Raw genomic sequence first — 17,011 nt, 5'->3', positions numbered from 1 at the left:
CGCTCTTCCCAGTTCAGGACAAAGAGTTTTCACATGCATATAAACAGGGAAAAAAAATTGCAGAAACCTTGTTTTGGCTAGGGGTGACGTAACATTTCTGACAGCATCCCGAACCATGCATCTGTGTAGGTTACGTGCAATATATCACACTTCATGTTTTTAAAAAATGTACTGCTGGCTTTTGTATGTGCAGTGACAAGTGTTCTAAAGGTCAGAAAAGCTTCCTTAACAAATTTGATAAGATGGTGCAGTGAGCTGTAACAACATAAAGTCCTGGGGGTCGTAGACCAGACTAGAAGAAATCATTATGCATGGTAATGGGTAATTACGGATAATGGCCTTTTTTGGGGGGTGGCAGAAAATACACAGCCCCACAGCCTTGCCTGGAATGAACATTGTCTAGCACATTAACTTTATAGCAAGCTAAAAGTTCAGCACTGGAACAGAAGATAATTCCTAACTTATAAGGGAAATACAGTACATATATTATTCTCAGAGGCAAAGTAAATGTGAGGGATTTGTCCCTTCTCCCTCTGTGAGTCAAAAGAACACTGATGTGTTGGCAGAAAGTAGTTAATGGTGCCAGCTTAGTTTGACATATAAAATAGCTCTGTCATGATTGTCTGGTGGGAGAAACATATTGTTCCAGCATTCCTGATTATTACTTTAGGGAGTGACTTAACACCAGGCTCATTCAAGGCCACTGTCCGACCTCAAAACCAGCCATGAATTGAACTAATGCAGTGCAAGCTTACCTTAGCATTGCTAAACTACTTATAGGTGCATGAGGATGCATTCAGCCGAGCAGGGGCAAAATTGTCATGTGCAGATCAAAGGCTCTTATGGGGTCTGAAAACAAGTATTTACAGAGTGGTAATGGTTGCTACCTGGCTCCTTCCTTTTAGTAGGGGTTGCTTGCTGTAAGTGTTACCATCACGGGGATGAATACAATCGCTTTTAATCACAAGAAATGTGAAAATGGAAAGTAGTGTAGAGGCCAGAGCTTATACTCTAGAAAGTAGTAAGTAGAGGACAAGTTCCTACTTCTGAGATGGAGGTTTTCTTTGCTACCCTAAGAGGTATGAGTGAGTGACAGAGAGAGGGAGAGCACGAGTGAGTGCATGAGCACATAAAACCTATGTTAATAGCAATGAAGATACAATCATAAATAAGCAAGTCAATAAATAAAAGTAAAGTTCTCTAAATAACTGTTATGTGGTGTGTACATTTATTGGATCCCATTGGAATAAGATCTGTATCAGCAAATTGGACCCATTGTATGTTAAGATGTATATTTAGCATTTAACAGTACAATTAGTAATTAGAAATATTTCATATGTGCAGTGAGCATGGTACAATGGGGACTTGAACTTTTGCATTTCTTGGAGTTTTTACTTTATAAAATTACATCATTAAGACCATGATGTGATGTATTTCTGTAGTTTCCCTATTTTTGTTCTTTTCCAGAAAATAAGGAAAACAGTGATTTAAATGCTGACTTGTGCTTATTTCAGTGAATACACCCATGACTGCAAACTGGTAAAAGTTAGCAGCTCTGCTGGTTGTATTGGCAAATGCTGGGGCTGTTCCCCAGGCTAGATTTCTTGGGTTTAAATAGACTTATTTCGTCTAGAGAACTTTAAGGAATGGGTTGGTTCCACATCTGGTGTAAATTGGCGTAGTTCTGTGGAAGTTGATGGTCTTACATGGATTTACACCGAAAATCTGTTCCACTTTATTTAAGCATGTAGCTAGGTAGGTGCTGAGGGCTCTTGGCCTCTCATAGGGAATTGACTATATAGGAGCCCTATGTGTGGCTTATCCTGGAGTCTTGCTCTCTTAAAAACAAAAAAATCCCAACTCCCTTGAAATGAATTACTGGTTAACTACTATTAATATGCTATAGAGCTGAGGAGCCGTGTACAACACTGGAAGATCAATACTGGTATTTATCATGCAGTGTATTGATCTCCCATGAAGGAGTGAGTCGTATTTCACACTGTGTACATTAGTACAAAAAAGTAGCAGCAATTCTGCAGAAGAATTGCCAAACTGGAGAGAGTGAGCTTCCTGATCCAATACTGCCTATGAGCATGAGCATGTGAAGTGATGAAGTCATTTTGCTGAGCCTAGGTGTTAGGAGGGGGTCAGTGGACCACTGCACAGCAAGCTCAACTTGGTGGCTAGAAGGTTGCTGGGGATGTGGGGAGGAAGACTTGGAACCCTTGGCTATTTCTGCTCCCCCCTTGTAAGTGCTCCTCCACTTGTGAGGGGATTTACTAAGCATAAATCCATTGCTCATGATTGTATGGCCACATTAAAGCACACAATTCCCAAATATGCTTATGTTTGGGGCAAGGTTGTGCCTGGTGCTGCACATGTATGCAGAGATTGGGACAAGATATCTGGAGTCTTTCCTGGATCCCACATTTAAGGGCCTGGGGACAATCAAGAATAATACCAGCCTGGCACTTGTAGCAGCCTTAGTCTTCCCTGAGGGGGTAGGGTAGTGCAGAGTTGTGAGCATGTTAACTACAGTCAAAAGACGTAGCAGCTTGGAGTGTTATTCCTACCTAGACCTCCCATGGGAGTGAAGAACCCAGTCCTCCCCATTAAGGTACCTGGGTCACCTCATTTCTTACTGAAATGCAGTCTGGAATGAGAAAGCAGCAGCTTATCTGTGCCACCAGCATTAGACACTTGTGTAGGGGTTGTATTTGGGGGAGGGAATGAAAAATAGCTTATTAAATTAAACCTGTAGAGTCATTTTATTGGGTCAATTAGTAAATACCAGATTGCAAGGGTACTGGTCAGGGTCTTGAGACAAATGTCTTTTCTTAAATAAATTAAACACCTCTTTAATAGCCAAGAGTAGGCAAGGACTCAGTTTTATGTCTGATGTGGAAGACTGCTCCTAACCACTATAGCGCATGTATCTTCCTACTGGAACAAGAGGGAACCTGTCAGCAGCCAGCTGCACCCCCAGCAGCACTTTGCTTTTCCTTGAAGGTCTTTCATTTAGTTACAGACTGAACCTGACCCACTTACAACTTTGAGAGCTCAGATTTAAATACCCGGAAGTCTTGACTTTGACAACAGAAATGCTCTTCTGTTAAAGACCAGTACTAGTCTTTGTTTCAAGAGATTGAAAAAAAAAAAAGAGAGCCTCATCTCTTATCCCTGTGTACAATTCTGGCAGTCCATACAGTCTCAGAAGAGCTGCAGTGGACTGAGGAAGAATTCCTTGGGGACACTGAAGAGCCAAGAAAAGTGTCTCCGTGGAAGCCTGCTTTGTGTAGGGTGCTTGCAAGAAGCAGAGTATGTTTCTGACCAGCATTTAGAGCCCCCAACTCTCCTCCCCCACCCCCCTCCAGGCTGCTATGAGTTGAAGTAACCCCTGATGCTGCTCCAACTTTACCCAAGATGTTTTTCATATGCATCTTCCATGTTGTATCTCTTGTGAGATGAAGCTTAGATTCATTTTCCTCCAGCCCAGATTGTTGGAGGGAAAGCCAGTCACTATGTGCAATAGCAATAAAAACTCATGTGCTTTTAATTCACGGTGAAGGACTGAGATGCAGCTGGTGATGGTTCTCATCTACTCTTTAAATTACATTATCAGTCCATGTTCTCATGGGCTAAAACTGGGTAGATCCATGAGGCCTTTTCCACGTTATTTAATGTGGAAAGACCATTCGGATCTGATCCAAAACCCTGTTAGTCAGTGGGATTCATAGTATGGGAGTAGCTGTGACATTTTTCCCTTTCGTTCTGTATCTCCTACTTTTTTGGTGTGTTGTTGGAGCACTTTCCAATGCTCTTGGGTGTAAAAGGAAAAAATAACAGGCTGTCAGTGGTTTGGGATTTATGTATGTGGATGAATGAGCAGGTGAGGATTCTGTTGAGCTCATAGGATTATACAGTGGAGAAAGTTGGGAGGCCACAGAGGGTCAGACTACTGGATTCACAACAGGACCCATGAAACCAGCAGGGACTACAGCACAACTAGACAGAGGAAGAAAATGTGAGCAAGTCAACCTCTTAACTCATTCAGTGCTAAATGATGTTTGCCCAGCACAGATATACTATAGAGGGGGGAGAAGAGGCAGCTGATTTGCTCCTGTCTGCGTAAGAGAGGGCACTAGTATTGCCCCCCAACACTGAAAACACAAAAGAGGGTTGTCTGAATGATCTGGGGCATGACTCTGGTGGCTCTTTCCTTCCCCACCTTCAGTAGCGTGTTTTTATTGAGAGGCCAGAGCCTTGGTACATCCATGTGGGATGGAGAGATGTTTTTGTGTCCATTTTGCCAACAAGAAACTGAAAGATGCTAAATGACTTGACCAGCTTCAGCCAGGCCCTGCCTACCTTGGGGAATGTTTAGAAAATGTCCCTACAGTTATGAATACAGCCTCAGCAGTATTGACAGCCCTAGTTCAGAGAGGCCACTCGTCAACACTGGTACTACTAGCACCATGTCATGTAGATCTCAGAGCACATCAAATCAATTGCAGGTTAAGAGCAGCAGCATCTATCCTAACGTTGTTGGTGTCATGGAAGCCTAAATGGTATTGGTGACAGGAGGAAAGCTTTAGAAAAGGTTCTTAGTGTAGAGCAAGAAAAGCAGTAAGCTAGGAATTAGAACTAAGTGACAGTTATAAAGTATCTGTGTCTCTGATGAAACAGGGGTATAGGTTGTAGCCCTGTTGGTCTAAGGACAAAGGCAGACAGTGTTCTTTGGGAAAATCTGGTATCTTTTATTAAACCAACTCAAATAGTTGGAAGAATTCTTTGCAAGCTTTTGGGTACAAATACCTTTTGTCAGGCTGAAGGTATTTGTACCCGAAAACTTGCAAAGAAGAATTTTTCCAACTATTTGAGTTGGTCTAATAAAAGATATCAGATTTACCCAAAGAACCTTGTCTGATGAAACAGACCCTTCTTTAGTTCACAGACATATACATGTGCCTAAGGCAGTGGTTCCCAACCTTTTTTATACTGTGGACTGGCACAGGAGCGGGATGGGGTACGTGGAGCCGGCTGCCTCCCTCCTGGGGCTGCCCTGCCACCCAGCTTTAACCCCGCATGTGACTGCCAGTGGCAGAAGCCACTTGCCCGGGTTGACAGATGGGGGTCTGAGCGGGGGACTCGTGCCATGACCTGGCAGCCAACCCTTCCGGGCTGTGGCTCAGTGCTTGGGAACCTTTGACCTAAGGTATAAATGTACCTTACAAAGTTAGAGCACTATTTCCTGTGCTCTTGTACGAGTGCCTCTAATCCCACATGATTCTGTACTAGAGGTGCATTGACTCATCGGATCGGCACCGACAAAGAATATTGAGTATTTCGGAAATCGACCTGATGTGGCTGATAATTTGGCCAATAAATGCCCATGCGTATGTGCAGCCACAGTGCAGCACACAGGTGGTGAGGAGCAAGCCTGACAGTGTGGAGAGCTGTGTGCAGCTGGTAAGTTTGTTGTGGTGAAAGGGGATGGGGAGGGAACAGGTGTGGGGTCAACACCCTCCGCGGTGAGGGAGGGAGTGTGGCTGGGCCTCGGGTAGGCACTGCTGGGTGGGGTGGATGCAGGATGAAGCCATGGCTTGTCCAGGGGGCGTGGGTTGTGGGGTGGCTCCCACTGCTGCTTCCACTGCTCATCCAGGAAGCCATATGCCCCTGGATCTGCGCGGGGTGGTTTGGGCAGACTGCAGATGCAGGCTGCAGCCAGGGGCTATGCTGTGCTGTGCTCAGGGCGGGTGGCGTCAGCACTGGGAGGGGGCTATGGAGGGGCTGCAGCTAAAGTTTGGGCTGGCTGCAGCCCCCACTGTAGCCCCACTCCTATCACCACTGCTGCCTGCCCTGAGCAGTGCTGTAGCCTTCCCGGCCCACCCAGTGCAGGTCTGGGTGTGCACATGCCCTCATCCCCCATGCCCTTCCAGACAAGTGGTGGGAATCGCCTGTGCACCCCGGATAAGCTGCGGCTCTGTCCCACACCAGCCCATCCCAGCTGGGCAGCGCCTACCCTAGCCCCAGCCCCACTCCTTCCCTAACCACAGGGGATGTTGATCTGCCTCCCCATGCCCCTTCCCTCCCCTTTCACCACAATAGACTTACCAGCTCCATGCAGCTGTATTGAAAATCGGATCAATATCGATCGATATGCCTCCCTTAAAATCGGCTGTTGGTATCAGCCCCCAAAATCTCTAGCGGTGCACCCCTATTCTGTACTGATTATGCTAGAGGGGAGCACCCAGGACCAAGCTGGAGAACACAGCCAGGGATTCTCTGAATCAGTGAAATCATGGACACTGTTCCCACGGTGCTGTGGAAACTGATGTGAAGGAGCTGCATTCAGATGACTGGTTGAGAGCAATGTGGTTGAATGTTGGGTGTCTTTCAACAGGACAGGTATTGATAACTGTTGATGAAAACAGGCTTCAAATCCCACCAAAAATTGGGATGTGGGATGGGATGCCACCCTTAGCCAATTTTTTGTACCCTCACTATTGTGACAGCATGCTCATGCTACATGTTGTTTTACAGCATGCATATGGAGTGCTCTGTCACTTGCAGGTGACCAGGCTCAAAAGGGAAAGGAAAGGGAACAAAGTCAACTGAAGTCAGGGTCTCCATGTTTCTAGGGGTTAAGTAAGACTTGAAGCGCAATAATAATGTTCTTTTTAAAAATAATGGTTCAGATCCTTGACAGAAGAGATCAGAAAGCATCTGGTTCATTAGCTTAAACTTTTGGTCCTTTTAGTTTTGGCCAGTAGAGTAGCAAGAGAATTTGTTTATACGAATATATCCGAGCAAGCACAGTCTCCCTTCAGTTTGCACCTCTTCCTATTTATCAACCCCTGTCAAGGCAGCAGAGGGCGAAACACCTTACTGAAAGGTAACATTCTTTATAGAGCCTGCTGTTTCATAACTGGTGGGGTTTTTCTTTCTTTTCAGAGGGACGGATGCTTATTCAGGACGTTCCTTCCATCACCAGCAGAGGGCATCTGGAGAGCACGTCTGACTTGGTCGTGGACTCCACCTACTACAGCAGTTTCTATCAGCCATCCCTGTATCCTTACTACAACAACCTGTACAACTACTCCCAATACCAGATGGCTGTGGCCAGTGAATCTTCCTCAAGTGAGATGGGGGGTTCATTAGTAGGCTCACCTGTGAAAAACAGCCTACGAAGCCTACCCGCCACATATATGTCAAGCCAGTCAGGAAACCAGTGGCAGGTATGGTATAACAAGTGATGTTGGGGTGTGTGATACAGTGTGCTGGGGTCCATGGGCCTGGCCGTGGCCTCTTGCACTGCAATGAAGCTCCATGGGTCTTAGTGGATTTACTCCCACTTCACAGCAGCATGAGATCAGAACCAAACTCTAGATGTGGTATAAGGTTAGACGCAAAACATTGGAAGGTTTGATGGAAACTAAAACAGCCTGAAACCCATGTGACAAGCTGTGGAAAATATAATGGAAAGAATGACTTCTCTTTGTTTCTGAGGTTTTTTTAATAATAAAATATAATTTCAATGGGATATTTTGCAAGTGTAACACCACTGTCATTGCCAGCAGGTGAGCTGAGGATGATATTTCTGAAAGGCTGTGTTCTCTGGAATCCCTTTTCATTTCCCCTTCCAAGGAAATGAATAATAATCACTTAGAATTCCTCTTAAGAGCCAAGATGGAAACAACTTGCCCTTCTAGTACCTTGTGCCAGTGCCTCTCCGTGGTTGCCTGGGAAGGGTTCCTTGAGCACATCCCTCTGTGTGAATGCTGCCTATGCATGGGACTTGAACTTGAGTCCTCCAAGTGAGACTGAGCTTGCAAAGCCAACACAGAAACCTTTTTAAAGCTTTGCAGATGTCTGTTATGTGTAACATGAAGCTCTTTATTATCATCCTTTATCCACAAATATACATCCCTGCACATTCAAAGGATAAAACTGGGGAGGTCCCTGAGGAAACTTGTTTACTGTTGTAAAGTTTCAAAGGTCAGTTATCTTGTCATGTCCAAGTGACGGAGCAGCAGACAAGGATGCTTAGATGTTAGTCACAAAGAGCAAAGTTGGGTGATTTTTTTAGCCTCTATACTGAAATGCCTCACCGGTGAGCCCATATCACCCCGTTTGTAGCTGGTCCTCCCTTTCATGACAGCTCTGGCAGACTGTGATGATGTTCTGTTTGCAGCTGAACTTATTGGTGCTGCCTTGTGTGATGTTCTAGGATTGTTCTTTTGGAACTAGTATTGCAAAGTGGCCAGTCAAAAGAGAGGCTTGACTCTATGGTAGCTTTTCTTAGAGGAGGGCATTGAGATGTTCCAGGGTGGCTAGGCAGAGCTTAGTTCTTGTAGTTCCTTCTTGCCTAGCTATAGTGAGATTGATTTTTACTCCTGGATATCATTTGACCACTCCTCTTTCCTCTTCTGAGAGATTCCTTCAGCCATACACAAAAGCACCATAAATTTACCTGCAGATTGGATGGTTATATGCACTCTGGTAACTTGGTGCCTAACTAACCATTTGTATGTGATTAGCATGTACACTGTTGTGGCAGCCACAAAGCATGAAATTGGGCGTCACCCGTTATCAGACACTTAAAAAAACCCAAAAACATTTATTTGCATTTCTGAATTAGATGAGCTCTAATTGCAGCACACGTTTCCCTTTCCTTCCCAGAATCCCCTGGTTTGGACAAGGAGCAAGCATTAGTTTAGCTGAGACAGGTTGCTGGCAAGCAAGAAAATCTACAAGAGTAAGAGGCTTCTCTGGTCATGGGAACAGAAACCAAGGCTAGGGAGTCCATTACTTATCTAGCCAGAATACTCCCCCCCCTTAGGTTGTATATTTGCCAGTCCTTTAGGAAGTGGTCTCCGTACAACTGATTGTTGGCAGCTGCGTTCCTTGATACAAGGATAACAGTTTTTCAGTTATTAGGGAAATCATTGATGAGTCCTTGGATGAGTGAGGCAGCTGGTCTGAGACCTGCATGTTCGACTGCAGACATGGCAAATAGCTCTATAGTTTCGTAGTTGGTAAGGTCAGAAGGGACCTAAGCAGGTCATCAAGTCCAACGCCCTGCCATGGGCAGGAAACGATGCTGGGGTCAAACGACCCCGGCTAGGTGATTATCCAGCCTCCTTTTGAAGACCCCCAGGGTAGGGGCGAGCACAACTTCCCTAGGAAGTTGGTTCCAGATCCTAGCTTCCCTGACTGTGAAGTAGTGCCTCCTGATGTCTGTCCTGAACCTACTCTCAGTCATCTTATGGCCGTTATTCCTTGTAACTCCTGGTAGTGCTTGGGGGAACAGGGACTCTCCCATTGCCTGCTGGTCCCCCTTGGCAAGTTTATAGGTGGCCACCAGATCCCCTCTCAGCCTTCTTTTGTGGAGGCTGAACAGGTTCAGGTCCCGTAGTCTTTCCTCATAGGGCCTGCCCTGCTGCCCCCTGATCATGTGAGTGGCCTTCCTCTGGACCCTCTCGATGCTATCCACATCCCTTCTGAAGTGTGGCGCCTAGAACTGGACGCAGTACTGCAACTGCAGCCTGACCAATGTCACATAGAGGGGGAGGATCACCTTGGACCTGCTCATGATGCATCTATGGATGCATGACAAGGTGCGGTTAGCCTTCCTGACTGCGTCCCCACATTGGCGGCCCATGTTCATCTTGGAATCAACAGTGACACCAAGATCCTTTTCTGCCTCTGTGCTGACGAGAAGGGAGTTCCCCAGCCTGTAGGTATGCTGCTGGTTCTTCCTCGCCAGGTGCAATACCTTACACTTATCTGTATTGAAAACCATCCTATTCTCATCCGCCCACATCTGTAACCTGTCCAGATCTAGTTGTAGCCTGTCCCTCTCTTCTAGCTTGCTCACTTCTCCCCACATCTTAGTGTCATCTGCGAACGTGAACAAGGTGCTTTTCACCCCCTCATCCAAGTCACTGATGAGGATATTAAACAGTGCGGGCCCGAGGACTGAGCCTTGGGGAACCCCACTGCCCACGTCCCTCCAGGTCGAAAATGACCCATCCACCACCACTCTGGGTGCAGCCCTCCAGCCAATTTGTGACCCACCTGACTGTAGGCATCGACACCACAGTCGCCTAATTTATTAGTGAAGATGGGGTGAGAGACAGCTCTAGACGGAAGGAGTAGATCCTGATGATGTCAGGTCACAGCTCTTTCCTTTTGTCTCTCTTATCTATCCACCTCCATAGTGAGGAGAGTTTGAAGTGATCAATGCCTTGTAAATCTTGGTGCCATTGGGGATGATTCAGTACTTGAGTCTCCTGGGTATTAATGTTAATATCACATTTCTTAGATTTGCCTTCAGGTTGCCCTTAAATCTCTTATTTTGCTCACAGTGGTAACCGTTGGTGAGCTGGAAGTATAGGACCTATTTTGGGAGCTGGTTGTTAGACATCCTTTTTTCGTAACCCGCCCAATGGAGCTGGTGCTGTATAAACAAGGCATCAGTGCTGGTGGTGCTTGCTTGAGTCAGAAAGCTGGCATTCATTCTTCTGTTCTTCCAGTTGATCTGGATGATTTTTCGAAGACATTGCTAATGGCAACATCCCAAAGCTTTCAGTTGTTTCCAATATCTCGTCCAAATGTCACACTCATACACCAGTGTAGGGATGACGATAGCCGGATAGACAAGACATTTGGTTTGGGTACCGATGTCATGACCCAGTGCCAGGATTTGGGGGATTTCCAAAACAGCCCTGGGAGACTTTGTCTGGTGTTGACTATTGTTGTCTATATTTACTTTATGGGAAAGGTGGCTACTCATATAGGGAAAATGTTCAACATTTTCCTAGGATTACCCTCTCCTAATATGTGGAAGAGCAGCTAGTTGGTTTGGGGTGGTTTGGTAAAGGATCTTGGTTTTCGTGAACTTGGCAATGAGTCCAAGCATTTCATAGGCTTCACAGAAGCAATCCAGAATGACCTATTATTCTTCTGAGTGGGCACACATGACATCAGTGCATTGAAGGTCAGTAATGGAGATATCTTGGATTTGGAACATAACTGGTTGATGTTAGAGATTCCCATCCATATGATAATGGATGCTGATTCCAGATGGAAGTCTGTCAGCAACAAGATGTAAAATAACTAATATAGATGGAAAAGAGTGACAATGCAGCCACACCCATTATGGCTACTTATGCCTTCAGTTATGAATCTCCTTCTAGCTAAACTTAGTGGCATAAATACTTCAGTAAAATGAGGAACGCAGGTCTCCTTTTAAAACCCTCTAAAAAAGGTAAGTAAAATTCCATCAAAGATTCTTTTCTTAAGGGGAAAGACAGCTGGTGGAGGCAAACCCTGTTTTCACCTGTGATAACTCCTGCTATATCAAATACTGTCCTTCCCTCCTGGTGTCAAGATCTAACTGACATGACAACTTCCTTCAGACAATAGAGTGAATTGTTCCTTCCTTTTACATGCACATGAAATTTGGAGTTCTGCCTTTCACCCCAATTGGCCATTAAATCTGGATTTCAGAGTACTGAACCCTTCTGTAGGTCTGGAAAGAGCAGGAGTCAAGACTGGGATCTGAATTTGGATTTTGCTCATGACAGTGCAGTGCAGGGAACATTTTGCTGGGTTTAATTTTGTTTGCTCCTTGTTTGGTGAACCTGACATAACACAGGGCAGTATTTCAACTAAAATAAGGTTCCTTCTATTTCACATTATTATATGTCATGTTTGCATAGGGCCTGCAGAGTGAGGTTCTGGCCAGAAGCTGATGCCCCTGAGTACTAATAATCCAAATCGTAAATAATATTAAAGGACATGATGTTTTCAGCAGTTATCAGCAGCTCCAGCCAGAAGTGATACCTATGAAAACATAGTAGAAACTGCAGTGAATGAGCTGACATTATGCATTAAGGGTTGGCCTACAAGTTAGCATGAAGAGCTAGATGAAAGATATACACTGTGTAGGGGTGATATTACTTAAGTATGTCATATATTGTAAATTTGAATGTAGATTATTTCTAAACACATGGCCTATCCTAGGAGGAGCTTTGGCTCTTTGTGAAGTTACACAGTTATATCCAGTTTGATTTGCAGCACTCCACTTCTGCCTTTTTCCTGAAAAGGGTTTAATTTCCAGTGATTTCAATGGGAGACACAGGACTACAGTGAAATAACAGGCCTGCATACTGCCTGCTGTGGCGTGCCCTTGGAATACTTATATCACAATGTAAGGCCATCAAGCCAGATTCTTAAGTGGTGGAGATTTAGCATTGCTCCATTTAGATCAGTGGGGACATAACAATTTACATCAACTAAGTTCTGACCACTCATATTTCTGGCCAAAGGGACAGATTGGGAATCCATTTGGAATCCACCAGCGCTCTTCTGGTCAAAAATCAATGCTAAGCAATTTGAGACATTATCTTTTCTATCCTGCAGTGACAACTCATGAGTCTTAAATGACAGTGTTAATAAGAATGACACAAAAACTGAACTTTGCCTTTTGCATTGCTTGAATAAAAGGCCAGCTCAGGTGTTCTGTTTTTCACAGTAGCTGAACTGCAGGAAGGATTGCTTTTGTTGGAAGAGTAATAAATCATATGGTTGACATACAAATGACATAGTATCCACTGAGCAAATAATCATAAGAGCTTTATAGATAGTGGGAGAGATACTTTAACACTTTATGGTTCTGGGTGCAGCGACAGTCATGCAGACAGTCATTGAAAGCTGCGTATGGCACTATCATAGGCTGAAAGTAAGGTAGAATTAGGTCACAACTGGAGTATGGGTTTGAGCACTGCAAACCTGTAACAAGACCCAGTGAGAGGAAAATAGAAAAATAGGCCGGGGCCACACGATCAGGGGCATGTTTTTGCAACAGCTCAAACAGTAGCAGCACAAATTTGTACCAGTACTTTGTGCTGCGGTGCATGCCCCTGTCTGCGTGCTTTGCTGCAGTGGGGCTGGCTGGGGCACAGGGAGCCTCAGCAGGGGCTAGCCGGCAGGCAGCTCTGGTGCTGAGGCACCCTGTGCCTTGGCCAGTTGGGGAGCAGCATGAAGAGACAGGGGAGCAGGCAGCCTTAGGCAGCCTGCTCCCCTGTCTCGCGCTGCAGAGTCCCTGTGCTGAGGTACCCTGTAGCTAGCTGCTACCTGGCTCCCTGGGAACCAGGCATTTATCCCTCTGCATTTATGCCGGTGCGCACCACTTTGGCATAGTTTCCACTGCTTTTTTCAGGTGGGTTTTTGGCTACCAGGAAATCCCGGTAGCAAATTTTGCTCTGGTGCTGCAAATTAGCAGTGCGAGGCATGGATTAATGTGCAACTTGTGAGGTTTGTGATGCAAAGAGGTTTGTGGCATCACAAAACACACATGCCTGCACATCTACATTGAACCATACTGTGCTGAGGAAGAGAAAGGAGAATGGGGCTGCAGTGTCAAAAAGTTTGCAACTAAAAGTTAAAGGACAGTGTCAAAGTAAGGTTTGAAAGGAGGAGGTGATAAGGCATTGCCTACATGTAGGTTTGCAGTTACAAAAGACTGGTAGAGCGAGACTGGCAATTGGCCTACCAGAGAGATAGCTATCCTAGCAAGATAACAATTTTGCTGATAAAACTGCATCTACTTTAGGGATTCTGCTGGCCTAGTTATATGTATTAGGACTGCAATTTTTTTTTTTAATTTCACATTCCTAAGCAACAGATCTAGGCTGGTAGGACTTCCTTAGGCATCATCTACGTACAGATTTTGTATTACAGTGGCTCTCTTGGTTTGTGATGGGATTTTCTTTATCAGAATAGTAGCATCACAACCCCTTGTGTAGACACTGTTACACTGGCATAGAGAAGCCTTTGGTTTGATCTTCTGGTATAGCTGTGCTTGGTGGAGAGCATAAAGAGATTTTTTTTGCCAACATATATTGGCAAAAGCCTAAACATAGAATCATAGAAAGTTAGGGTTGGAAAGGACCTCAGGAGGTCATCTAGTCCAACCCCCTGCTCAAATTAGGACCTTCCGTAACTATTATCATCGCAGCCAGGGCTTTGTCTAGCCCGATCTTAAAAACCTCCAAGGATGGTGATTTCACAGTGCTTTACTACCCTTCTAGTGAGAAAGTATTTCCTGATATCTAACCTAAACTTCTGTTGCAGCAATTTGATTCTATTGCTCTTTGTTCTGTCATCTGCCAACATAGAGAACAGTCTAGCTCCATCCCCTTTCAAACCTCCCTTCAGGTAGTTGAAGGCTGTTATAAAATCCCTCTTCAGTCTTGTCTTCTCTAAACTAAATAAGCCCAGTTTCCTCAGCCTCTCAAGTCATGTGTCCCAGCCCCCTAACCATTTTTGTTTCCCTTCACTGGACTCTCTCTAATTTGTCCACATCCTTTCAGTAGTGTAGGGCCCAAAACTGGACACCATACTCCAGATGTGACCTTACCAGTACAGAATAGAGGGGAATAATTACTTCCCTCAATCTGCTGGCAATGCTCCTACTAATGCAGCCCAGTATGCAGTTAGCTTTCTTCAAAAGAAGGGCACACTGTTGGCTCATATTCATCTTATTGTTCACTGTAACCCCTGCCTCCTTTTCTACAGAGCTTCTGCTTAGCCGTTCAGTTTCAAGTCTATACCAGTGCATGGGATTGCTCCATCCTAAGTGTAGGACTTCACACTTGTCCTGAGATTTCTTTGGTCCAATCCTCCAGTTTGCCTAAGTCATTCTGAATCCTAGCCCTACCTTCCAGCGAATCTGCTAGTTTACCCAGCTTGGTGTAGTGTGCAAACTTGCTGAGGGTGTACTCCATCCCATCTTCTAGATCATTGATGAACATATTAAAAAGAACCAGCCCCAGGACTGACCCCTAGAGCACTCCACTTGATACCAGCTGCCACCTAGACATTGAGACATTGATTACTACCCTATGAGCCTGACAATCCAGCCAATTTTATATCCACCCTACAGTCCATTCATTCAACCTGTACTTCCTTAGCATGCTTGTGAAAATGTTGTGGGGAAACATCCAAAGCCTTGCTGAAGTCAAGGTATATCATATCCACTGATCTCCTTACATTCACAGAACTAGTCATCTCATTGTAGAAGGAAATCAGGCTGGTAAGGCATGACTTGTCCCTAGTGAATCCAAGCTGACTTCCTAATCACCTTCTATAGGTGCTTAGCAATGGACTTTTTGAGGACCTGCTCCATGATTTTTCCAGGGACTGAGGTGAGGTTGCCTAGTCTGTAGTTCCCTAGATCCCCTCCTTCCTTTTCTTAAAGATGCCCTTTTCCTGATCACTATGACTTTTCAAAGACAAGGGCCAGAGGCTCTGCAATCACATCAGCCAGCTGCCTCAGCACCCTTGGGTGTATTGCATCCGGCCCCACAGACTTGTTCAGCTTTTCTAAATAGTCCCTAACCTGTTCTTTTACCACTGTCAGCTGCTCACCTCTTCCCTAAACTGCTGCCAAGCAATAGTCTGGGAGCTGACCTTGCCAATGAAGACTGAGGTAAAAGAAGGCATTGAGTAGTTCAGCCTTTTTCACATCATCTATCAAGAGGTTTCTCCCCCATTCAGTAAAGGACCCACACTTCCCCTGATCTTTCTCTTGTTGCTGACAAACTTCTAGAAATCCTTCTTGTTACCCTTCTTGTCCCTTGCTAGCTGCAACTCCAGTTGCACTTAGGCCTTCCTGCTTTCATCCCTGCATACTCAGCAAGTACTTCTATACTCCTCCTTAGTAGTTTGTCTAAGTTTCCACTTCTTGTAAGCTTCCTTTTTGTGTTGTAGCTCACTGAAGAGTTTCCTGCTAAGCCAATATGGTATATTTGCTAGTCTTCCTGCAAATTGGGACTTTTTCCCCCTGCAGTCTAACTAATGTTTTTGTAAAGTATAACCAGCTCTCCTGGACTCGTTTCCACTTCAGACTGCCCTCCCAGGGAATCCTGCCCATCAGTTCCTTGAGCAAGTTGAAGTCTGCTTTTCTGAAGTCCAGGGTCCTTACTCAGCTGTTCTCCTTCCTTCCTTTCTTTTCTCTGAAGTAAATCATCTCAGAGTCACCGCTGCCCAAGTTGCCATCCACTTCTGTGTTCCCCACCAATTCTTCCCTGTCTGTGATCAGCGGATCAGGAAGAGCATAGCCCCTAGCTGCCTCTCCAACACTTGCACCAGGAAGTCATCCCCATCACTCTCCAAAAACTTCCTAGATTGCTTACGCATTGCTGTGCTGCCCTCCCAGCAGATGTCATGATGATTGAAGTCCCCCATGAGAGCCAGGACCTGTGATCTGGAAAGTTGCGTTAGCTGTTTAAAGAAAGCCTCATCCTCCTGGTCTGGTGGTCTATAGCAAACACCCACCTTGTTGCTCTCCCCTCTGACCCTAACCCAGAGTCTTTCAACAGGCCTATCTCCAGTTTCATACTGTACCTCTGAGCAGTCATATAACTCTTTTACATAAAGAGCAACTCTTTTTCTCCCCTTCCTGTCCTTCTTGAATAGTTTATTATAGTGCCATCCATGACAGCACTCCAGTCATGCAAGCTAGGTAAATGCTGTCTTGTCAGCCTAGCTTAATTTGGTCAGGGAACTAGTATAAGCTGTATCAGCCAAAGAAGTCCTTTGTGATATAAGCCGCATCTTCACTGGGAAGGTTTGCTAGCATAGCTGTACCTTCAAACCTGTGAAGTGCAGACAAAGCCCAATACCAATATCCTGCACAGTGCTTCTGACTACACCAGTACACTTAAAGTTGTACAAATTTTGCATGGAGATTAGACCTTGTGGTAGAGCTGTCTGCTATTTTGAAGAGAAGAATGACTTCAAGGAGCAGGGAAAAGAGATTGGGGAGGGAAATGTGAATGTATGTGTGTGTGTGTGTGTGGGATGAGATGGAGATTAATGTACCATTGAACTTTGGCAAATAAACTGAATCACTGCATCTTTCATGTAGATTTATGTCAGATTTCATTAGTCTTTGTGCAGGGGCTCATGGACTCGAATAGATTCATATGGAGGAAAGTTT

At 45.1% G+C, this 17,011-nt stretch overlaps 1 protein-coding gene across 2 annotated transcripts in view; it reads left to right on the top strand.

Annotated features, from left to right (window-relative positions):
* Window positions 1-17,011, top strand: part of DMRT1 (doublesex and mab-3 related transcription factor 1) — a 100,253-nt gene that overhangs the window by 22,521 nt on the left and 60,721 nt on the right. For both annotated transcript variants that reach the window (XM_006022602.2, XM_006022603.3), the window contains exon 3: window positions 6,955-7,238. In XM_006022602.2, coding sequence (XP_006022664.1) covers window positions 6,955-7,238 — 284 coding nt within the window. The remainder of the gene's footprint in view (window positions 1-6,954; window positions 7,239-17,011) is intronic.

The sequence above is a fragment of the Alligator sinensis genome, unplaced genomic scaffold, assembly GCF_000455745.1.
Source record: "Alligator sinensis unplaced genomic scaffold, ASM45574v1 scaffold308_1, whole genome shotgun sequence".
Lineage (NCBI taxonomy): Eukaryota > Metazoa > Chordata > Crocodylia > Alligatoridae > Alligator > Alligator sinensis.
Note: the sequence above shows the minus strand (reverse complement) of the source record. Positions and strands in the feature narration are given on the sequence as shown.